Consider the following 24,517-nt stretch of genomic DNA (forward strand, 5'->3'; position numbering starts at 1 on the left):
GAAGGAACCCAATTTTGCTGCCATTGTTGTCGAGGCAGTCGAGCTCCGTAGAATTCCCAAATCATTTTTTTTAGTTTTTTAATTATTCAAAAATAAAATTATTTTTTTATTATTTTAATATTTTAATCTACCTGGTAATATTTAATTGAACTTGTAAGATCCAGTTATGTGCCACATCAGCACATAACAGAATTTTTAACGAAATTATGACGAAATGACCGATTTACAACACCTATTTTTAAGGACTATATTAATTAATTTTTAATTTCAATGACCATATTAATAGAGTGAGTCAATTTAAAAAATTATTTGTAATAAAAATCCTAAATTAAATTACTCTTTTTATTCTATATGTTAATATTTTTCTTCTTAGTTAATTTGACTTGATCTATACGAAAATTGACTTTTGTAATTTGTGACGAATGTACAATGACAACTGTACGTCAACATTCACACTTAAATCCCTCAATCCGAATTAAGAACCAAAATTCGAATATTAAAATTACCTGACATGTATTAGGCAAGCCATCCAATATCACGTGTTTTTTTTACCTCTTCTGCAAGGTTTACTTTTGGCAGAGGTGAAATTTGAGAAACAGTAATTTCACAACTGGACATAATATTTCAAAATTACATGGAATATTCGGGACGAGAGATTTTTATGAAATTGATCCAGAATATAACAGCCAAAATACAACTATAAAATATGTAATTCATAAGTAATTATCTTTTAAAAAATAATGTATATAAACGAGACAAAAATAGGTCACACTGTCAGTGCAAGAAAACACCATCCAGAAGAGCTACCAAGAAATTCTATCAGAAGCTCGGATGAATTCTTCTGTTGCACAAATGGTAAGAATATAATACTCTCAATACTCTATCTTCATAATTTTTGTTAACAAGATGATATTTTAAGTTACTTTAATTTATGGAATTGAAGTTTGAACTAACTTCAAAGAACTTAGCGAAGAAGGCTTTGGTGTATTTAACACAGTACGTTGAAATGAAGGAAAGCTTATTTATTGATATCCCCGATAAGCTACAAATATGTACATATACATGAGTCAAAATAAACACACAAGAGGGAGCCTTCACAAAGGTTGCTTAGGAGAAGTCTCAGCAGTCGGTAGAGCCCCAGAAAGAGAAGGCACCGGAGGGGGATCATTTGGAGTCTCAGTACTGGACAGAACCCTAGAAGGAGGAGGCATCAGAGGTTGATCATTTGGAGCTTCATTACGCGGTACAGCCCCAGAAGATGAAGGCAATAAATGCCTTTGGAACAAACCCACAAATCTCTGATGATCAAGTAAAACCTGACCATCAGTTTCCTTCATCTGGTCAAGCTTCCTCTTCATGTTTGTAGCATAGTCATGTGCGAGCCGGTGCAACTGTTTATTCTCATGCTTGAGCCCTCTAATCTCCTGTTTGAGACTCATCACTTCAGCCGCCAATGATTCAACTTGGCGGGTTCGAGCAAATAGGCGTTGGGCCATATTAGACACAGAACCTGCACACTGAACACTGAGAGCCAGCGAATCCTTAACAGCTAACTCATCAGACCGTTTGGAAAGTAGTCTGTTATCTTTGGGAGTGAGAAGGTTCCTGGCCACCACCGTAGCGGTCATATCATTCTTCATCACGGAATCCCCAACGGTAAGAGGACCAGTAGGGGAGACGAAGGATGGGCGCCATATGTTGTCTGGAGAAGGCGGGGCTGCTTCTTCAACAAGGTTCAAGTCAAAACGACGGTCGGAGGGGCCAGACATTTTCAAAGGTGTTGAAGAGAGAAGAGGTCAGACAAATCAAGATCTTAGAAGTGCAAGAATGAAACTTCTACTGGTGGAGATTCAAGTGTGCTTTGAAACTTAATGTCAGCCTCTATAAAAATCTGCACTCGACGGAGCTTCAAAAATCGAAGAGGCGCCTGCTCAGAAATCGAAGAGGCGTTTGCTTTCTCAAAAGCTGGGCTGCTTAGAGATCACGAGAGTTGATCTCAGAAATCGAATAGGCGTTTGCTTTCTCAAAAGTTGGGTTGCTCAAAGACCACGAAGGCCGATCTCAGAAATCGAAGAGGCGCTCGCTTTCTCAAAAGCTGGGCTCCCTAGAGACCACGAGGGCCGATCTCAGAAATCGAAGAGGCACCTACTTTTCCAGCCTTGTCAGCACCTGTCACACGCACACTCAGCTTTGCGGAAATTATGGGCATTCTGTCGAAGACTTCTGGGGAAGTAGAAAACACATGAATCTTACTGTTCAATCACCCACTTCCCACATGCAACAATAGCTCATGGGTACCACAGATAACTTTGCCAAAGTTCTCTGCCAAAGTTGAGCACGTGAAGCTTGCAGCTCCCACTACATCGCTCTGACCAAGAAGGGTAAAAGAATAGCAAAGAAACAACACTAACAAAGTTTAGACCCATAAATTTTGAAGGTCTAGCTACCATATTATTACCCACAAGGGTAAAGGAACAGTACCACTGCTGGATAATTGGAAAGTCCCTGTGTGTCAACCTCTGTGCTTCGTGGCAAGGTAGACTAGCAAACATGCCCAACCTTTACTCACATTCGAGAAAACACTCCCAATAAGATTGCTTGCTCCAAAATCGAAGAAGCACCGTCCTCCGAATCTCGAGAGCCAGACTCCCAACATGACTACTTTCTTAAAAAATCGAAGAGAGGGTAAAGGAACAGTACCATTGCTGGATAATTGGAAAGTCCCTGTGTGTCAACCTCTGTGCTTTGTGGCAAGGTAGACTAGCAAACATGCCCAACCTTTACTCACATTCGAGAAAACACTCCCAACAAGATTGCTTGCTCCAAAATCGAAGAGGCACCGCCCTCCGAATCTCGAGAGCCAGACTCCCAACATGATTACTTTCTCAAAAATCGAAGAGACACTGCTCCCCGAATCTTCGAGAGCCAGACCCCCAGCATGATTGCTTTCTCAAAAATTGATGAGGCATCGTTCTCCGAATCAATCGAAGAGGCGCTCGCTTTCTCAAAAGCTGGGCTGCTCAGAGACCACGAGGGCTGATCTCAGAAATCGAAGAGGCACCTACTTTTCTAGCCTTGTCAGCACCTGTCACACGCACACTCAGCTTTGCAGAAATTATGGGCATTCTGTCGAAGACTTCTGGTGAAGTAGAAAGCACATGAATCTTACTATTCAATCACCCACTTCCCACACGCAACAATAGCTCATGGGTACCACAGATAACTTTGCCAAAGTTCTCTGCCAAAGTTGAGCACGTGAAGCTTGCAGCTCCCACTACATCGCTCTGACCAAGACGGGTAAAAGAATAGCAAAGAAACAGCACTAACAAAGTTTAGACACATAAATTTTGAAGGTCTAGCTACCATATTATTACCCACAAGGGTAAAGGAACTGTACCACTGCTGGATAATTGGAAAGTCCCTGTGTGTCAACCTCTGTGCTTCGTGGCAAGGTAGACTAGCAAACATGTCCAACCTTTACTCACATTCGAGAAAACACTCCCAACAAGATTGCTTGCTCCAAAATCGAAGAGGCACCGTCCTTCGAATCTCGAGAGCCAGACTCCCAACATGACTACTTTCTCAAAATCGAAGAGAGGGTAAAGGAACAGTACCATTGCTGGATAATTGGAAAGTCCCTGTGTGTCAACCTTTGTGCTTCGTGGCAAGGTAGACTAGCAAACATGCCCAACCTTTACTCACATTCGAGACAACACTCCCAACAAGATTGCTTGCTCCAAAATCGAAGAGGCACCGCCCTCCGAATCTCGAGAGCCAGACTCCCAACATGATTACTTCCTAAAAAATCGAAGAGACACTGCTCTCCGAATCTCGAGAGCCAGACCCCCAGCATGATTGCTTTCTCAAAAATCGAAGAGGCATCGTTCTCCGAATCTCGAGAGCCAGATACCACAGACCACTTTTTCAAAGTGCTCTGACAGAGTTAAAACATGTGAAACTGGCAGCTCCCACTACCGTGCTATGACCAAGCAGGGTAAAGGAATAGCATTACTACTTGTTGTTAGGGAGACTCCTATATATGTCGACCTCCATCCCCAACGGACAGGCAGACCTGCAAAAATGCTCAACCCTTCATCATATCTGAGAGGGCACTCCCAACGAAGCCTTTCGAAATATTCAGCTTTCTTTCCCCCCGATAATACCTCTGCAAACAAGCTATACTAGAGCAAGAATATCTCATATCATCAGGGTTAAAAGCAAGAGTATCCCATATCATGCTTTTTCCCTGTCTTTTCCTTTGGCCTTGTTTTTACCTGCAAGACAAGGAGAAAGAGAGCAATCAGTCAGCACTTGGAATCAAGCTACCAGCCAGGAACTGACTGCCTGGAACCCCTTACCTGATTACTTACCTGGCATTGCTCTCGAGTACTCATCTTCAACATCTTATGTTTCCAGGGAAGATTCCGCATCTGCTTGAGGAACAGATAGGGCAAGTGCGAAGGATACAAGGAAGCATGTGGAGACAAGCGTAACAGCACACGTGCCGATACATCCATTACTCTGTCAAAAGCAAAAGTATCCCATATCAGCAGGGTGGAACGTACTCTAGATTTGATGGACTTGTTTTGACCCTTAAATTCTTCAGTCGGCCTTATACTCTGGAGGAAACCAGAAAACCCTCCAGCTCAGTTCAAGAATAAGCCTGTGGAAAGTTACTTTTTCAAAAGCAAAAGTATCTCATATCATCTCTTCTCATTTTTCTTCTCTTTATCCTTCATGCTGCTGCAAGATGGGGAGAAGGTGAACAATCAGTCGGAGCTCTGATTGCTTACCTTGTCTGTCACCTCTTTCAGCAGACCCCCTAGCTCGGCGACTTGGGGGACTCCTACTACATGGTTTGTATCGCGCTTGACCAAGCCTGAAACTACAAGTAAGCTTTAAGTGAAATTGATACATTACCTTGTGCATCTCCACCAGTTAAAGATACCACCCCTGGATGGAGGAAGTTCCAGAGAAGATGCCACATCTACCTATGAGACAGATAAGGCAAGTCAAGACGACACCACACTCCGATACTTAGAAGTTTCGTGATTACGAGATCATTCTCCCATAATATTTCCTAATGTCATTTGTACTAAATCATTCACTTGTACTCACTAAAGGAGAGCTTGAACCTATGTACTTGTGTAAACCCTTCACAATTAATGAGAACTCTTCTATTCCGTGGACATAGCCAATCTGGGTGAACCACGTACATCTTGTGTTTGCTTTCCTATCTCTATCCATTTATATACTTATCCACACTAATGACCGGAGCAATCTAGCGAAGATCACAAAAAGCGACCGTTTTCGCTACCTAGGATCTATATTGCAAGAGAACGGAGAATTAGATGGAGATCTCAACCATAGAATACGAGCTGGATGGATGAAGTGTAAGAGTGCATCCGGCGTGTTGTGTGACCGTCGTAGGCCACTGAAGCTCAAGGGAAAATTTTATAGGACGGCAATAAGGCCAGCGATGTTGTATGGCACAGAATGTTAGGCGGTGAAGCATCAACACGTACACAAAATGGGTGTAGCGGAGATGAGGATGCTTCGTGGGATGTGTGGGCACACGAGAAAGGATAAGATTGGGAATGAGGATATCCGAGGTAAGTAGGAGTAGCCGAAATTGTAGGAAAGATGAGAGAAAATCGGCTCCGGTGATTTGGACATGTGCAAAGAAGGCCGACTGACGCTCCGGTTCGAAGATGTGACTACGGGACAGAGGTTCAGGGCCGAAGGGGTAGAGGAAGACCTAGGAAAACTTTGGAAGAGACTCTAAGAAAAGACTTAGAGTACTTGGATCTAACGGAGGACATGACACAAAACCGAGCGCAATGGCGTTCTAGGATTCATATAGCCGACCCCACTTAGTGGGAAAATGCTTTGTTGTTGTTGTTGTTGTTGTTGTGAAGTTTGAACTAACTGGCCAACGACCTAATTCACATATGTTATCTTCATTTGTTTTTAATTGCGATTTTTATTTTATCTTAGCATATCACTTGGTATAACTTGATATGAATTTCATTATTTTGCAGAGTTGTGTTCTGAAAGTAAAAATCAAATGTGAGGCATGCAGGAACAAGATCTATGATGTCTTGCAGAATATTTATGGTATATATTTTCCAATGTTTTGCCTCTTTGTTTTTTTAGAAAAGAAAATATAATATTCCTACTGCATACCTTTTATTTATTTCATTTATTTTACTATGTCTCTGTGAAATTTAGGTGTGTATAAAATTAACATAGATGCAGAGGGAGGAACGGTAAAAATTTCAGGGAAAGTAAATCCAAGTACACTTTTAATGGTGCTGGAAGGGTCAGGGAAACATGCAGAAGTAAAAAGTGTTACGTTCGATGGTGACGTCAAGGACGATTGGGGTGGGGGCTACGATTATTTTGGAGCTGGATATGGATATAACCCTTATGGGGTGGCGCCACAGCCAACTTATCACTATCCGCCGTATGGAGGGTATGACTACCACTGGAATGATCCTAGTCCTCTCATAATGATGCCATTGCCACCATCGCAATTGCCACCGCCACCACAGCAATTGCCACCGCCTTAGTCATCGTCATCGGTACCACAACAGTCTCAGCCACCAGCGCCAGTACAAGTACAATCACAGTCAGTGCCACCACAGCAGCCAAAAACACCGGCACCACCAAATCAGGCGCAACCACCACCGCCACCGGCAGCCAATGTTGGACAGACAGTAGGGAAACCAGCGGATAAGAAATCTCAGTGTTGTATCATGTAAGGTGCTGAACAAGTGTAGGGTTGCTAGAGCGCTTATTGTTTATTCAGTATCTAATTAATTTCCTGATAATTATATCATGTAAATTCTGAATTAATTTTTTTCCCCCCTTATAATTTCATGATTAAAAAATTTTGGTTTAAATGTTAAAGAAATTACATGTGGATATTGTATTAGCAAAAGAATGCAATGATTTGTGACACAACGGAAGTTACGGGTAAAAGAAATTATGAGTAAGCACTCATAAAATGAATTCTGATACACCATAAGCATGAAGAAACTCTAGATTTTAATTGAATAATATTATGATGACATGATCAAAACATATACACCTACTAAAATGCACTATTCAGCACATGCTCACTATTTTCAATGAAAATCGCTATACTAATATATTCTTTTAAACTTTTGTCAATCATTATTAAATTTCAAATAATATGATAAAATTTCTTACATTCAAACTTTGGATCGCTTTAAGCACATTATTTGTTACTAAAGAGTTAAATCATAATATACCCATTGAAAAGAACGTGGGACTTAGTCGGCAGCTAGCAATGCTGTGTATTATTGTAGTACATATTAGTTGATCATTATTTGCCGACACGACGATTAGATACTTACAAGTTAATGATTAATCTACTGAATCTCCAAACTCTTCTGAGGTTTGGTGTAATGGGATTTGCAACTTGAGAAGTTTGTAATTTGTGAAGCAAATTTATGTGCAAGTATACATCACTGCATTCAATAACATTGAACTGTCGATTAGTTACACATCAGTTTCACTAGCTAGCTACTTGATACTACAGTCAGTATATCATTGCTGTACTGGATCTAGATGGTTCAGATTTTTTTAGGGCAAATCAATCTTTAATGAATCCAGTAGCAAGTTGTGCAAACTGAATTGATATGACACACAATTTCAGTTCTCGTAAATGAACTTATTCTCGATTTATTCAAGTGCATGTTATTATTCTTTGAAGAATGTTATAGTTAATCGTTTATGCACATATTATAGTTTTTCTCCTATAATCAATTGCTACAATTCATGCATCCACATACGCATAAAAGATTGACTATAGCATTCTTCAAGAAATGATTTGGCACAAACACTTGTTCCTAACTCAAACCTAATGTCACTATTTGTACTTGAGAATCAAGAGTAATGAAATATGTATTTTTTGTTTTTGTTTAGAAACAAATGAAGCAATCTCAGGTGAAAATTGGAATTCACTTATTCCAGTATATATCCATCATTAGCCCCCACCCACCAAACCCTAGAGGGGTCTCTTCATTGAGTGGCATATAGAATATGAGAATCCAACAAATCAAATCAATTTGAAATTAACTTCACTTTGAAGGAAGGAGGGAAGGACCCATTTATGAAGAACCTACATGTTTTGTGGTGTAAATATTCTCAGGTAAGGGGTGAAAATAAAAGCTCAAAGTTTCCAACCACACAAGTGTAAAGACCTCAAGGATTCGTCATCCACCTGTGTACCAAGTGTACCAATACATACAACACTAGTAAGAGACAGATTCAGTCCCTTTCAAAAATTAAAACAAAATTTCTGTCATTTGAGTTTTTGACACGTGAGAAAGTTAACACACATAATATTGTTTGGGATGTCAAGAAATCGGATGATCGAAACATGGGAAATATGTTATTGCTTTCACTCCCTGACAAGGAATGTAGGTGAGTCATCTTCTGGCCATTAAAATACTCGCATATCTTCGGTTGTATTTTGTTTTTTCCCCTTTATCTTTCTCATCAGATGAACGAATCACACGAAATATTTTATGTCTGTAAGCCATGACATGTGTTAGTCTTCGTTTTGTTCACATAGTTGCTGCAAGATGATTACAGTTCTGAAATGGATTACTCAATTTGGGGAAGTGAATCTTGTATTTTGATGATTTATTTTGTTTGACTGCATGAATAAATAGCACGTGTAATTAATTATTCTGCTTCTGGAAATCTCTTCCATGTTTCTGAGTATATAGGATAACACTAAAAGGGTAGGAGTATCTTGCAGCATAATTTCTTTACGGCATGGGTTACCTATATAGGCTACAATATTCCTAAATTCTATTTGTTATTCTATTTCTTTTTTGCCACTTTAGTACTGCCCTTCTGTGTTAATTTACCTTTCCACTAATGTTCCATTTGGGAAAAGAAGGGTGATTAAGTGGTAGAATCCAATTATTTCAAGATGTAAAGAATTACTTGGCAAACGGGTTGTGTTCATCGTGTTTATGTCGTTTTTATGTCATACTCGTTATCTTAACAGATTGTGTCATGTCAGACCTATTATCTTAATGGGTGGCGCAATAACGACCTGATCCGTTAAGCTAACGAGTGATCTGAAATCTTTGTTTTTTTTTCTTTCATATCGTTTTGTGCCGAATTAATGGGTTGTAAAATAAATTGACAGACCTAAGAATTACTTGAATTTTGTGGCCTACACTAATAACGACGTTCGTAAGAACATTAGCTTTTGGATAGACATGGTTCCATGAAACTGAAGTAAAATCATTTGCAACCTAGTGAATGTCTTCAAGGATGGCATGAAGTCTCCAGAGAGTGTTGCACTTGCTCATGATGGAATCAATGACTAACTTGGTGTGACTCTCAATAAGAACATCCTTGAACCCCTTGGTGCCCTTATTTTCGTCCATTAATTCTCCTTTAGCTTATTCAATTTTAAGTCTACGACTAAAAAAAAGAAAAACTAAAAACAAGAAAGAGTGCAAGAGGATACGGGGTGCGAAAATAATTTCCCTTTCTCTAAGAAGTTAATTACATAATTTGTCAGTTTGCACCAAATAGAAAGATTTTAAGTCATTGGTGATGGTCTCCTATATTGAGTGGAGTTGCTTTCTCTATTTCCAACTAGTTTTTGTTAGAATCTTAACTTCCTTCATTGTATCAAATAAAATTATCCATGCGTCGAGCACAATGATTCAGATGCTCTCATGTCATTAAAATATGAGTTGTCCTCGCATTAGCCTTAAAACGACTGCTTGCAGCTTTTAGGAACATTAGATACATGAGCAGTCTGATATCAAAACTTAAAATACCTCGGTACAAGACAAGTTTAGTTAATTGTCCATGTATCTAATGTTCCTAAAAGCTGCAAGCAGTCGTTTTAAGGCTAATGCGAGGACAACTCATATTTTAATGACATGAGAGCATCTAAATCATTATGCTCGACGCATGGATAATTTTATTTGATACAATGAAGGAAGTTAAGATTCTAACAAAAACTAGTTGGAAATAGAGGAAGCAACTCCACTCAATATAGGAGACCATCACCAATTTCATCACATCGGTTAAGAGCATTCATCAATCCGCTCTAGTTTTTGCCTTTGATTCCTCGTCCTCTCCTTATTAGTTTCTATTTTAAACAAAAGAACAGATTTACTATATCAAAATTAAGTTCATAAGGCATTAAGGCTGCACAACTAATTATGCAAACGATTCAGATTCATTACAAACGAAGCCAAAGCCAACTCCCAGACAAATTAAGTAAAAGATCAAGGAAAAAAAAATTAAGACTATGCTAATAAAACATAAATTTACACAACTAATAATGTAGCCAATAGAACCATTTCACGCAACATAATGTAAAACATCCTTAAACCATAATTAGTTGTCTCTGTGCTTCAATCCTTAATTCTGCCTTCATTCTATTAATGAAGTCTTCAAATTTCTTGTTCAATTCTTCAGTACTATTACCAAACCTTCCGGTTACATCTTCATCTTCCTCGGCAAGTTTTCCATCATCATCATCGTCATCGTCTTCTTCTTCTTCTTCTTCTTCTTCTTCTTCTTCTTCTTCTTCAACTAACAACATACTTTCTTGTTCTTGTTCTTTTTGTTCTTCATATTCTTCAACAACCTCCTTCTCTGCATGTTTTTCCACTTGGTTGATCAAAGGCTCACTTTCATGTTCTTCTTCTGCAGCAACATTTTCTAGTGAGTCCATCCTTCCCGTTTTCGTATCTTCCTTCGGCAAAACTGGCTCTTCTGTCTCTAAAATTGGGGAAACAAAATCCGAACCACCTTCTGTATTCTTGAAGCTCGTTTCGTCATTGCTAGCATAAGACTGGGTCGACGGAGGCTGGGTTAAGCCAGAGTGTTTTGCAAGGACAACGAAGAGCATGTTGCATATGAAGAATATGAAGTTCTTGTTAATGGCGTGAGTGAAAAGTTGGTAAGGGAATGTTGAGAAGTAGAAGTTGAAGGAATGGAGGAATGAGAGCATATATGAGCGGGAAAAGCAGAATGAAAACACAAAAGCTGAAAGCAAAAACTTGGCAATTTTTTTCAGGTGCTGATTGTCTATGGAGTTGTAGTAGTAATTTGTCAAGGTTTGTTGGTTTTGATCATCCATTTTCTCTTTAGCTAGTTTTAATTGCTAAAGAGGTATAAAAAGGCAGGTCTTTGGAAAATTGAGAAAGATATATGGGGTGGTGGAGATTAGTTTGAACTTTCGATTGTTGGAGTCGTCTTGCCAAAGGTGGTATATATCCTATATATATATGCGTGCGTGCGTGTGTGTGTGTGTGTGTGTGTGTGTGTGTGTGTGTGGAAGTCATGGAATATAACTATGTATAGTAGTCTAGGCTTAAAGAAATTTTAGGTTGTAATATAAATTATTGGGAGGAGTTTCAAACTCGGATTAGGTGAGAGAAACACATTGTTCTAGTCAACTATATTCAAGTCTGCTTCTAAAAACATTTCTAGCTAGTGTGTATAAATACATATTGAGGACTCTTAAATGCGAGAGTAACTGACATGGAACAAGTTCACTGCGAACGTGATGCCCTTGTCTAATAATCTATTATCATGTGTATATAAGTTTATGTGGCGGTGAATCTATTTCATGTAAGTTCTTCTTTTTAAATGCTCATCCAATATATAGGAATTTTCTTTTTGAAGGATGAAAACTTTTATGCATCCGTTATATAAAACGGTTATCTCATATTCATAGTCATGTACTACTCACATGATAATATAGCAAATATGTGAACTAATTTCGTGAGACAACGAGTGCATAATAATTTTTTTTTTCTATTTGGAGGGAGGAGGGATGTTGACTTGTTATTTACTCGACTATTTGGAACTTTCTAGCTGTCACCCCATTGAGGCATCAGGTAAGAGTAATCTTCATGTTCACTATTTGAGGTTTGATTGCCTTATAAAACTTGATTGAGAGAGAGATAGAGAGGTGGCAATCACCTGAGAGTGGGACCACGAAACAAATTAGATCAAAACTATGTTCAGCATAGCTTAAATAATCCAAGATTGAGAGCCTAATTAACATCATTGTCACAAGTATGTGAAAATTACTTCATAATTTACATATCTAATAAATGTGAGATCAACGTATACAACTTACATATCATTTTTGTCCTCTTATATGTCTTTTTATTAAACTTCTAATCATCAGATTGAATAAATCAAATCAAAAATAAACAATGTTAAATATGGGTGTAAGAAAGGGAAAGTAAAGTGTGTGGTCATATTTTCAATTAGAGATATAATTTCATTTTTTGTTTCTTTGCAATCAACAAAAAAAAGGAGGATTAGAAATTTCTTCCAACATTGAAAAGAAAAATACAAACACACAATTTACAAATTGAGTGTGATATCCACACGCCCTTTTTTACTTCTCACACACCCTTCTAATTTTCTGTTATCGAATCTGATGAATTGAAGAATATGAACGAACATAAATTAACAAAGGATGTATGAGAAATAAAATGGGGTGTGTGTCACGCACCTTTACAAATTTGATGCAAGGAATATTACTCGTGACCCAAAGCAAAAGGTTGTCATATTTAGTAGGTGAAAATTATGCTTGCTGTTGTTGCTTCGACTAAACTTGGGTTTGAATTTGGATGGTGTTCAATCCTTCAACTTTAAGCAAATATATATCATGCTCTTTGTTTCCTGCAATACATTTTCATAATGGAAGCTTTGATCTTAATTAAGTACTAACTTAGGGACACCTCCAGTGAAGCTCGTTTCTGTTTCCATGCATCATTAATATACCTACCACTTTCCTTTTTCATTTTTAAACCCCCACTAGGTAGTATCGTTTGTTAAAAAAAAAAAAATTAGGGTTTTAACCTAAAATGTGTAAGGATAAAATAAATCACTACTCTTTTTTAAGCTTAACCTAGTAATTTGCTTCTACTATCAATTTGTTTTTAACAAACAATATTATCTACATTAAAGGGGTGGGATAGTAGACTAAGTCTCACAATAGACTAGCAATATTGTGGTTCAAATTCGTCTTTGGCGAAAATCAAACCTAAGATCTCTCACTTACAAGTAAAGATGAATACTAATATTCAATTTTCATAAATTAGTACAACTTGACCATTTGCGTTTGAGTAGTGTGCTTGGCATTATAATCTTAGAAAATTAGTTGTTTTAATGATTCTACAACTTGTAAGTGTTAAACTAATTTTTTTTTTTTTTAACTATGGTGGGTTTATAAGGGTGAAATAATGAGTCTATATAAGAGTAGTTTCAACCCACCCCTCTTAGTCGGGCAATTGGGCAATTTTTTCCCAAAGTCCAAAAAAATTAGCTTCAACCCAATAAAGTATGGAGAGATTTTTCAGTGTGACCGGTATATAGGATAGTACACCACGGCCTTGTTTGGCAGCTCGGACTGTACTGACTATTTCAGTCGGATAGGATAAATAGTCATCGGATAGTACTGACTAATTAGTCAAGCGTTTGGTGCTTTTCCGGATAAATCTGTACATCGGATAATATATCGGATTACAATAAATTTCTAAAAAAAATTTCACCGAATAACTGATGTTAAAATGGAAAAAAGGAAGAAAACCAAAGGAAAAAAAAAAGAATTAATCCTCATTGCACCGACAAAATTAAAAAACAAAACATAAAAAAGGAAGGAAAGAAACCCAGGTTTCTCTCACAGTTGTGTTATCCTTTCTTCATCATCATCCCCGCGCATCAAATCTCACTCTCTCTCTGCCGAACCTATTTCCTTATTTCTTAATCTCCCAAAACCCAAATGGATTCTCCGCACCAAAATCAATTTGTAAGAAATAGACAAATCAACCAATTTCATAAGAGATGGAATAGAGAGCAAACAGAGAAAGGGAGCAGAAAAAAGGATGAAGAAGAATGAAGGATAACAGATGAATTCGAGAGGAGGAAGAAGAACAAGAACAACATATGGAGTTCGTTCTGGATAGAGGAGAGAACGGAGAATTTATTTGAGAGTGAAGAGACAACGCGATTAAATTTTCCTGGGCTTTTGAGTTTTGAACCTGCTAAATTATCCTTAGCTTTTGGAGTGTATTATTTAGCAGAGTAAACTGCCGATTTGCCCCCTGAACTATCACCCAACTTTCGATTTGCCCCCTGAACTTTTTGATTGGAAAATTAAGGACTTAAACTAATTTTTTTGGCCGATTTCCCCCCTACCATTAGTTTTTCATAGATTTCATCCAAATTAACGTTAACTCTTATCGTGTGCAAACCACGTAACTCTCATTTGTGGACACAGCGTCATTTCACTAGACATTCAGACAAAAAAGCTATAGAATCACACATATTTGCATAGGTTTATATTTTAGAAATCTAAGGTTTTCAATTATTTTAAAGAATGAAGCGACCGAACTACCTACACATGTTGTGCATATGCTTCCATTTAACAGAAATTTGGATGGAATGAATGAAAAATTAACAGCAGGGGGCAAATCGGCCAAAAAAATTAGTTTAAGTCCTTAATTTTCCAATTAAAAAGTTCAGGGGGCAAATCGAAAGTTGGGTGATAGTTCAGGGGGCAAATCGACAGTTTACTCTTATTTAGCAGGTGTGAGCCGGACTAAAAAGTGGGCCCGAGATATATAATCGGCCGGTTAATTAATTCAAAACTGCACCAAACACCTGTTCCGCACTATTAATCCTATCCGGAGTCTAATACTATGTTTCAAACGAGGTCCACGTGTTACTAAATAAATTGTGGGATATATGTGCTAAAAAGTTAATAACTTAAAAAATAAAATTTCTTATCATTCCTATTAAAACATATAATGTACCACTTGTGTTCCCGTCACAACTAAAAATTTCTCCAAAGTATGGTACAACGTGATGTTGGCCATGTGCAAAATTTTTTGGACAAGGATTGTCTGCCCTCCTAGTTGTGGTGCCCTTCCATGCCCTCCTATTTTGTGCGGCCACGGTTAAGCCACGTCAATATTTTATATTTTTATTGTTTTTTATCTTATTGTCTCATTAAAAAATAATATAAAATGTTGACGTGGCTTAACCGTGACCGCACAAAATAGGAGGGCATGGAAGGGATCCTAACTAGAAGGGCAAACAATCTGCCTCCAAATTTTTTTGCGTCAGCTGCGTGGTAGAATCTGCAAGTTGTCGAACACATGGCAGAATTTGGACCATTGGATTTGCAACTGTCATATAATCTAATAATCCTTATTAATTCAACCTTTAGCTTAGCACTTGCCTATAATCTTCTCGTGTGGAATTTCACTTCACCTATTGCAATAACGCTAATTTCATTGGTGCATTTTTAATATTAAGTAAATTAATTATTTGTTATTAGTGAAAAATTAAGATGGTTACCATTATTTGTTGTTAGTAGAAAATTAAAATGGAGTCTTTTAGCCTTCTTCTTATGTAACTCTTTTTGTTCATTTGTGTTTATTATCCTATTAAGTAAGGGTGATAATAAACAAATAATTAGTAGCATTTTCTCCATCATCCTTTTATTCATTATCCACTACCCAATATCTTCTACAACTATTATTCTCTCCATTTCCTCGATCTTTTCTATTTTTACTCATTGACCAAAGAAGGGTGTTCGTGTGGTGGAGATGGACTCTTCCTTTTGAGCAAATAGGTTTGAGTCACACAAAGATTTAGTTTGGATGTTGTATCGTGTAGGGGACAAGTTAAGGGATATATTGCAACACTGATTCTTGGACTTTGTTAAACCGCAGTGGGCTTGAATTTCCTTAAAGAGAGGATTCACGCGCCTCAATCTAATTGTTTACATGCTTCTTAGAAGAAATTCATAATTTTGTTGTAAGTTTCCCAACAATTTTAAGTGAGAATCAAATTCATGTAACCTGTACCGGAGAATCAAATGGTGGATGGGAAATCAGTTGTGGAGTATGTCCAAGATTCCAAATAATTATAGTGGAAGTCACATTTGAAGTGTCGAAATTGATGACAATAGTTGGTATCATAGACAAATTACCACCTTCTTGGAGACAGTTCAAAAAAAAAAAAAATAATGCGTCACAGGCAAAAAGAGTTCCCTTGGAGACCTTGATTACATGTATTCGTGTAGAGGTAGAGGTAAGAGGACATGATGTTCTTATGTAAGAAGATAACAGTACCTCTACTAAGGTAAATTTAAATTCGTAGAAAATAACCTGCCAAAAAAAAATTTCCTAAAAATGTCATTTTCAACCTAGGAATAAAAATATGAAGAAATTTGGAAAACTTTACCAACATGATAAAGGAAACCCAAACCATGTAAGTAAGAACCATCAATCTTCTTCACCTTGTTTTGTTTGTGGTAAGAGTGGGCATATTGCTCGATTTTCTAGATACTGGAAACGTGAGTGTGGAGCCAAAAATAATCAAGAGGCGACACGTGGATTTTTGGGTTAAAAGGGCAAAATTACCCTTGAGGCACACTGGAATTCCTACGCGCGAGCAGTAGACAATCATCCCTCAATCAAATCAAAAGTGCCCAAATAGGTATTTATTTATAACCTTTTTCATTCATCCCTCATCATATCTTCTCCACAAGGTAATCCCTAAATCATTCCTTTTTTATTATATTAATTAGCTAATTAATTGATTAATTATTCAATTAATTTGCTAATTAAACACAAATCACGAACTTCACCTACAAAACCATTCAAGTGGCCAGTCCATCTCCTCCCAAGGTGGCCGGCCACACCCCTATAAACATCCTCATTCTCTCCAAAACTCAACTCCAATTCTCTTGCTAAATTCTCTAAATTCTCCAAACACTTTTCCCTAAAAATTCTAACTTTGGCATCGGAGCCTTCGGCCAAAGCCCCCCCCCCCCCCCAATTCATCGTGGGCACATGAGGCTCTTAGCCTTGACCTAAGGTGTTATTTGTTTTGTAGGTGCAATTTTGTCCAAGAATAAGGAGGAAGAAATTTGCATCCACAGTGAGCTTAATAGTCAAGCTTAAGTTACCGAAGAACCATTTGTTGCAATGATTACTAATGTGAACGTGGTTACAAGTGATGAAGGATCATGGGCAAATTTTAGAGCCAATAGACATGTTTGCTTTGACAAAGGTTGGTTCAAAAAATATACTCCTTGTAAGAAGACGAAGACAATTATGCTCGACGACTAACATACAACTCAATTGCTTGGAAGTGGTGAGGTTGGTCTCAAATTTACCTTTGAAGGGACTTTAACTTTGAAAGATGTACGTCATACTCCTTTTATAAGAAAAATCTTATGTCGAGTTATCTTCTTAATAAGGTTGGTTTTAAGCAGACATGGAATATGATCAATATGTAATTACCAAAAAGAGTGTATTTGTGTGCAAGGGTTATGCTTGTGATGGTATGTTTAAGATAAATGTTGAGAATGGTAATAAAGCTTCTACTTTAGGTTATATGCTTTCTTCTTTAAAGTTTTGGCATGCATGTTTATATTATATAAAATTGTAAATAGCAAATATGTATGAATCATGAGCAGTTTATATTTAATTCCAATGATGAAAAAAGACTTTGAAAAACGTGAAACTTGTAGTAAAGCTAAAATCACTAAAAAAAAACCTCATAAAAATGTCAAAAAAATTCTAATAAAAAAGTCCTAAATTGGGTGCTAAAACTACTACTTTTGTTATTTCTGGATATGCTTTAAATAGTACAGCTTATAGATTTCTTAATATTGAAAATAATGTGAATATAGAATCATGTGATGCTATCTTTGATGAAGAAAAATTTCCTTCTAAAAATAAAAATAATAGGGGCAACAAAATAATTTATATAAACCTGATTCTTCTGCTCCTAATTTTAAGGATGAAGAAAATATTGAGATTGAGATTGAACTAAGGAGTAAAAAATTAGAATTCAAAAAGATTTTGGCCCAGATTATTTTGTTTATAATATTGAGGAAAATTCACTTAATTTGAAAGGTGCTTTAACCTCACCTTATGCTATGTTTTGCTTTTTGGAAAGGAGGTGTTAATGATGAAATAGAATTAATAATTTCCAATAATACTTGGAAACTAGTAGATTTAACACCAAGTTGTAAAACTATATACAGTGTAAATGGGTACTTAGAAAGAAACTCGAACCAGATGGAAGTATAGATAAACTTAAAGCTAGACTTGTTGCAAGGGTTTTAAACAAAAAATTGATCTATATTTCTTTGATACTTTGTTTTTTCTAGGTATTAGAGTAACATCCATTCAATTGTTAATTGTTGTTACTTTTATTCATGATTTGACTATTCATTAAATGGATCTGAAAATAATTTTTTTGAATGGAGATTTAAATGAAGAAAACTATGGACCAACCTGAATGTTTTGTTGAACCTAGCCAAGAGAACAAAGTATGTAAGTTGACTAAATCTCTTTATGGTTTAAAGTAGGCATAAAAATTTGATTCCTGCATGATTAACAATGATTATAAAAGTAATGAGAGTGACAAGTACTTATATTATAAATCATGAAATGATTTACATGTTATTATTCTCCTCTACATTGATGATTTATTAATTTTTGGCTCAAATTTATTGTGATTAATGAAACAAAAAATATTCTTAAGAGCCATTTTGACATGAAAGATCTTGGTGAAGCTAATTTTATTTTGGAAATGAAAATTTCAAAAAATGTGATGGTTTTTTTCTTGATCAGTCGCACTATATGAAGAATATTTTGAGAAAATATAACTTTATGTTGTAGGCCTATTTGATTGAACGATCTAGAGTTTAGAGAGAAAGAGGGGGCCGACTATGGTTAGAGAGAAGAGAGATTGATTTAATTGTGAGGTGTGTTTGATTCACCCCATTGTGCCTTTATTTATAGTAGTAGGAAGGGTAAAACCTTTCCCTTTAGGATTACAACATTTAATAGGTAATCTAATCCTAATATGAATATAAGATACATTCCCAGATTCCCTAAGATTTACACAATCACATTCCTATTCTAAATATGACTGCAACACTCCCCTTTGAGTGTGTAAATACTCAACAAACCATCGCATTAGATCTTCAGCAGATAAGGTAGAATAGTTGATGAAGTCATCAGCACAACGGGTGATCGTGAGCCTTGAATTTAAGTGAAGTACGCATTTGTAGTAAAACTCACAAAACTTTGTTATGGTAAACCCAAGGCATGGGGAAAACTCATAGACTAAGGAGAAAAGTGAGAAGTATGCATAATGTCTAAAACAAAGGTCAAACATGACAAAAGTAATGAACTCAACGGAGTATTATCATCCCAGGATGGGTGCCTCGTTAAAACCTAGTTAGGTAGCAAAAACCCAGTGGGAAAAGTGCTCCTAATCGTAGGGAAAAGAGTAAATTAAGATCATGTAAGTATGCTTCTAGATACTCCCCCTGAGTTAGACATAACTTCTAAATAAGAGAACTACAAGCGATTCAACTCAGATAATTTACGCATACTGATTCCTTGGACGAGCTTCTGAAAAGTAGACTTGGGCAATAACTTGGTGAAGAGATCGGCCAGGTTGTCCTGGGAACAGATTTGCTTGACTTCAATGTTCTGATGCTGCTACTGCTAGTGTAAGTAAAAGAACTTCGGCGCTATGTGCTTGGTGTTATCTCCCTTGATGTATCCTTTATTCAACTGCTCGATACATGTCGCATTGTCTTCAAAGATCGTCGCAGGAAGGTCAACGACTGATGTAAGACCACTAGTGCTTCAAATATGTCCTATAACCTTTCTCAGCCAAAAGCACTCATGCGATGTTTCATGCAGGACGAGAATCTCAGCATGGTTAGACGAAGTCGCAACTAGCATTTGCTTGGTAGACCTCCAATGGTGTCTCTAACGATAAAGACATAGCCCGTTTGAGAATGTGCCATATGTAGGTCAGACAGATATCCAGCATTTGTGTAACCAATAAGGCGAGAATCAATCCCAGTACCATGGGGAGCGGCAACACTTGGAGATTCGCGGGTATAGAACAAGCCTAAATCTGTTGTACCTTTGAGGTAGCGGAAAATGTCTTTAACACCATTCTAGTGCCTGCATGTGGGCGCATTGCTGTATCTTGCCAAAAGATTCACAGCGAAGGAAATGTCAGGTCTAGTGTATTGAGCCAAGTACAATAAAGCCCCAATTGCACTTAGGTAAGGAACTTCGGGTTCCAAAATCTCTTCCTCATCCTCCTTTAGACGGAAGGGATCTCGTTTAGTATCTAGAGTCCGAACAACCATAGGTGTACTTAAAGGCTTTGCTTTATCCTTATTAAAATGACGCAACACATTTTGGGTATAGTTCGATTGATGTACTAAGATTTCATCCAAACAATGCTCGATCTCCAGGCTGAGACAGTATCAAGTTTTACCAAGATCTTTCATCTCAAATTCCGATTTCAAGTGTGTAGCAATTTCCTCAAGCTCTGCGGGAGTCCCAATGAGGTTCATGTCATCGACATAAACTGCAACGATTGCAAATCTGGGATGTGACTTCTTTATGAACACGCATGGGCATAATTCGTTGTTCACATAATAATAGAAGAAATCCCCTTGAAGCAATTCTGATGTTGAACTTCTTCAAGAACAGCGCGGCTGCGTGGTTTCTTCGGTGGCAGCAAATGGCGAAGGGAATTAGGGTTTTGTTTTTGGAAAAAAGGTTAAATAAAGAGAAGAGAGAGAGCTTTGGGTGACCCCCAAGGGGGGCTTGTGTCAAAGTGATCTAAAACCCTAGTATTTATATGCTAATGGGGGTTGTAGCTGATTGCAAGGTGATCTTAACCATTAAGCCAAAGTTTTGAACGTTTTTCCTTATTTGGCTCCTCCAAATCAGGCTAAATATTCCAATTCCTTTCCCATTCTACTCATGGTCTTCTAACAAGCCAGATTCATCCTGGATTATTTATTTAGGCTGCAAAACATGCCACTAAACTTCTTTACACGTTTGAATAGGGTCAGCTACAAAAATGGCATTTTTCACTTCTTTTGCCTTCAAATTGATCCTAAAGTACATGTCACTACACATTAACACAAAATAAGGTAAAATGTAACCAAATTAACTCAAAACATCACAAAGAGACTAGAAATGGATGGTATAAATGCATGAAATATATGAGTTATCACATAACCCTGACTTGTCAAATATTCACTCAGACGGTTATACCACATCCGCCCGAATTGTTTCAATCCATAGAGTGACATCCTTAACCTAATTAAGAGAGTGTTCTGTGGTCTATAACTATTTGAACTAGTCAATGGAAGTTCTTCTGGAACTTTCATGTAAATTTCTGTATCTAGATCCCCATAGAGATACCCGGTTACCACGTCCATAAGCTGCATATTCAGTTTTTCAGAAACTACCAAACTAATTAGGTAGTGAAACGTTATAACGTCCATTATGAAGGAATACGTCTCCTCGTAATCAATCCCACGACGCTGAGAGAAGCCTTGCGCTACGAGGCGTGTTTTGTATCGCACTATTTCATTATTCTCATTACGCATCCTCACGAAAACCTACTTGTAGCCAACAGGCTTCAAGCGTGGTGGTGTAGGAACGATAGGTCCAAATACCTTACGTTTCGCTAGCGAATTGAGATCAACCTGGATTGCTTGTTTTCAGTTTGACCAATATGTTCTACGTCGACATTCATTAACGGAATGTGGTTTAATGTCATCGCTAAGCATGATGTCAGTAGTTACTGAGTACGCGAATGTATCGTCGACGATCATCTCATTCCTATTCCAAACCTCATTCAATATTATGTAGTGGACCGAAATCTCACGATTCTCGGGAGGCCGGCATGTTTCGTCTGAAGCATCACAGTAATCTAGAATAACCTCATGCCTTGGAACTGATGAGTGAGCGATGGTTGGATTCAAACTAGGGTCACTAGTTGGTGCCATTTTCCTCTTCTGGGGTTATGCATCCTTTGAACCAAGGGGTCTGCCACGCTTCAGGGTCAGAGCAGATGATTGGCTAGCCGCCAATGTATCTTGCCGCGTGGAGGGTGCGGCCTCCCCACCTTCGGGGACGGTCCAGCCTTCCTAGGTGGGTTGTTGATGTACACGAGGTACATCTATCCTTACATGTGTGTTTGCAGCGAGTATATGTGATACTGTTACCTTTGCTAGATCATTAAAAGCATCTGGCATGCTATGAGTAATGCTCTGAAGATCTATAATTCATCACACCTCAGTTTCAGACTAGGCAGTACGGGGATCTAAATAAGACATAGTGGGAGCATACCACAACAATTCGCAGCGTTCTACAGGGACGTTAGCATCCTTATCTCCCCCTAACGACAGGAATACTGTCTCATCAAAGTGACAATCCGCAAAACGTGCGGTAAAGAGATCTTTGTCAAGGGTTCTATGTAGCGAACAATTATCGGCAAATCATAACCGATATAGATTCCTATTTTTCTCTGATGACCCATTTTGGTACGTAGCAGCGGCGCTATTGGCACATAAATGGCCCACCCAAACACCCATAAATGCTAGACGTCAGGCTCGTATCCAGTGACCAAGTGTAACGGTGAATGTGGTTGGGTAGCGGTAGGCCTCAGGCGGACCAATATAGCTGCGTGCAATATTGCATAGCCCCAGGCAGATACCGGCAGTTTGGTTCTCATAACTAAAGTCCAAGCTATCACTTGAATGCGCTTTATGAAAGCTTCTGCCAGGGCATTTTGGGTGTGAACATGGGGCACATGATATTCCACATCACTCCCTACTGACATGCAATAATCGTCAAAAGTCTATGATGTAAACTCTCCAGCGTTATCCAGTCGAATCGACTTAATCGGATAATCAGGGTGGTGAGCCCTTAGCTTGATGATTTGAGCTAGGAGTTTAGCAAACACGGCATTGCGTGTGGACAACAAGCAAACATTTGACCATCTTGTTGATGCATCAGCCAACACCATAAAGTATATAAATGGTCCACATGTTGGTTGGATAGGTCCACAAATGTCCCCTTGAATCCTCTGAAGAAATTTAGGAGGGTCGTGAATAATCTTTGTATATGAAGGTTGAGTATTCAACTTTCCTAAATAACACGCTTTGCATGGCGGGAGTCCAACATATGGATGTAACTTATGCCCGTGTGAAGATTTGAGGATAAGGCGTATCATGTCACGTCTAGGATGTCACAAACAGTCATGCCAAAGCAACAAAGTGTCCTGGAACTCAGGCATAGGGCCAACCACACTGTGGGCTTCTATGCTGTGAATGGTTGTGATGTACAACCCACTCAGTAGACGTTCCAACTTCTCATGAATACGTTTCTAGGCATATTCGTATGAAGTGATACAAAGAAATTTAGAATCATCATCTTCAGTGATTTCAATATGATATTGATTATCTCAAATATCTCTAAAACTCAGCAACTTTCTTTCGGAATGTGGAGAATAGAGTGCCTCCTTAATGGTCAAGATTATACCATTAGACAACATGATACGTGCATTTCCGTATCCTTCAATTAGGTGGGATGAGCCAGAGAGAGTTGTCAAATGAGCTTTCTTGGGTATTAACTTAGTAAAATAGTGATATCCATTTAAATAACAATCCATAATTCAAAACAAACCAAAACCAAACAAATTATTCCAAATACTTAGAAAAATTGTTCAAAATTAAACCTTAAACCTAGCAAAATAGGGGATAAGGCCGACCACTCCTAGTAGGTTCTGCCACTTGGGGAAAACACCCTTAAAACATGTCTAATTTATTCATCCATAGACGCTGATGCCTCTTGAAAATCAGATATCTCTATTGATGTAGTTACATCTTCTGGATGATCCACATGTGCAAAGTTAGACTCACGATGGGAATGATACTTCGCAATAGCCTCAGGGGAAGTTCGGCATAAGCGTGACCAATGATCCTTTGATCCACAACGATAGCACATGTCCAGTTCAATAGAAGCGGGCTGAACGGAAGCTTTGCCATTGTTCTTGAAGTTTAGAGCCTTAGGGGCTAATGGTGGACGTTGCTGGTTCACATTTTTCCCCTTAGGTGCGGCACTCTGTTGACCTTGGGCCCGTGGTTGGGCTTGCCATCCATTGCCATGGCCAGGACGATTCTTTCGTCGTTTATGGCTGCTAGAATATGTCGCATGCGCGGCATTCGATCCAATGGGTCGAGCTTGATGATTCTTCATCAAAAGCTAGTTTTTCTTTTCAGCGAGAAGTAAAACAAAGATCAAATCCAAAAACTTGGTGAATTTATGTGCCATATATTGTTGTTGCAGGACAATATTGGTGGCAAGGAAGGTCGAATAGGTATTCTTCAGAAGATCTGATTCGGTTAGTTCCACTTTGCATAATTTCAACAAAGAACGGATTTTACAAACTTCAGAGTTGTATTCATTCACAGACTTAAAGTCCTAAAAGCGAAGATGATGCCAGTCGTGTGTTTTTTCTAGTAACCGAAACGATCGGCCAGAGCAAGCCAAAGGGTGCTTGGGTCTTCCTCAGTGAGATACTCAGTCTGCAATGCATCATGGATGTGTCTTCGAAT

General features: G+C 38.0%; 2 protein-coding genes across 6 annotated transcripts in view; both read right to left on the reverse strand.

Annotated features, from left to right (window-relative positions):
- Positions 1–1,001: 1,001 nt before the first annotated feature.
- LOC126590559 (uncharacterized) overlaps positions 1,002–24,517 on the reverse strand; it is a 109,027-nt gene continuing 85,511 nt past the window's right edge. For 2 of the 5 annotated variants that reach the window (XM_050256014.1, XM_050256015.1), the window contains one exon: positions 1,002–2,736. In XM_050256014.1, the coding sequence (XP_050111971.1) occupies positions 1,095–1,769 (675 nt within the window). In that variant the 5' untranslated portion in view covers positions 1,770–2,736 and the 3' untranslated portion in view covers positions 1,002–1,094. Of the gene's footprint in view, positions 3,651–24,517 lie in introns of all 5 variants that reach the window. The other 3 variants (XM_050256012.1, XM_050256011.1, XM_050256013.1) reach the window with 3 other exon arrangements.
- Positions 10,179–11,279, reverse strand: LOC126590558 (uncharacterized). The gene has a single exon (XM_050256009.1). The coding sequence runs from the start codon at positions 11,153–11,155 to the stop codon at positions 10,397–10,399; it is 759 nt and encodes a 252-aa protein (XP_050111966.1). The 5' UTR covers positions 11,156–11,279; the 3' UTR covers positions 10,179–10,396.

Source organism: Malus sylvestris, chromosome 11 (genome assembly GCF_916048215.2).
Source record: "Malus sylvestris chromosome 11, drMalSylv7.2, whole genome shotgun sequence".
In the NCBI taxonomy this organism is placed as follows: domain Eukaryota; kingdom Viridiplantae; phylum Streptophyta; class Magnoliopsida; order Rosales; family Rosaceae; genus Malus; species Malus sylvestris.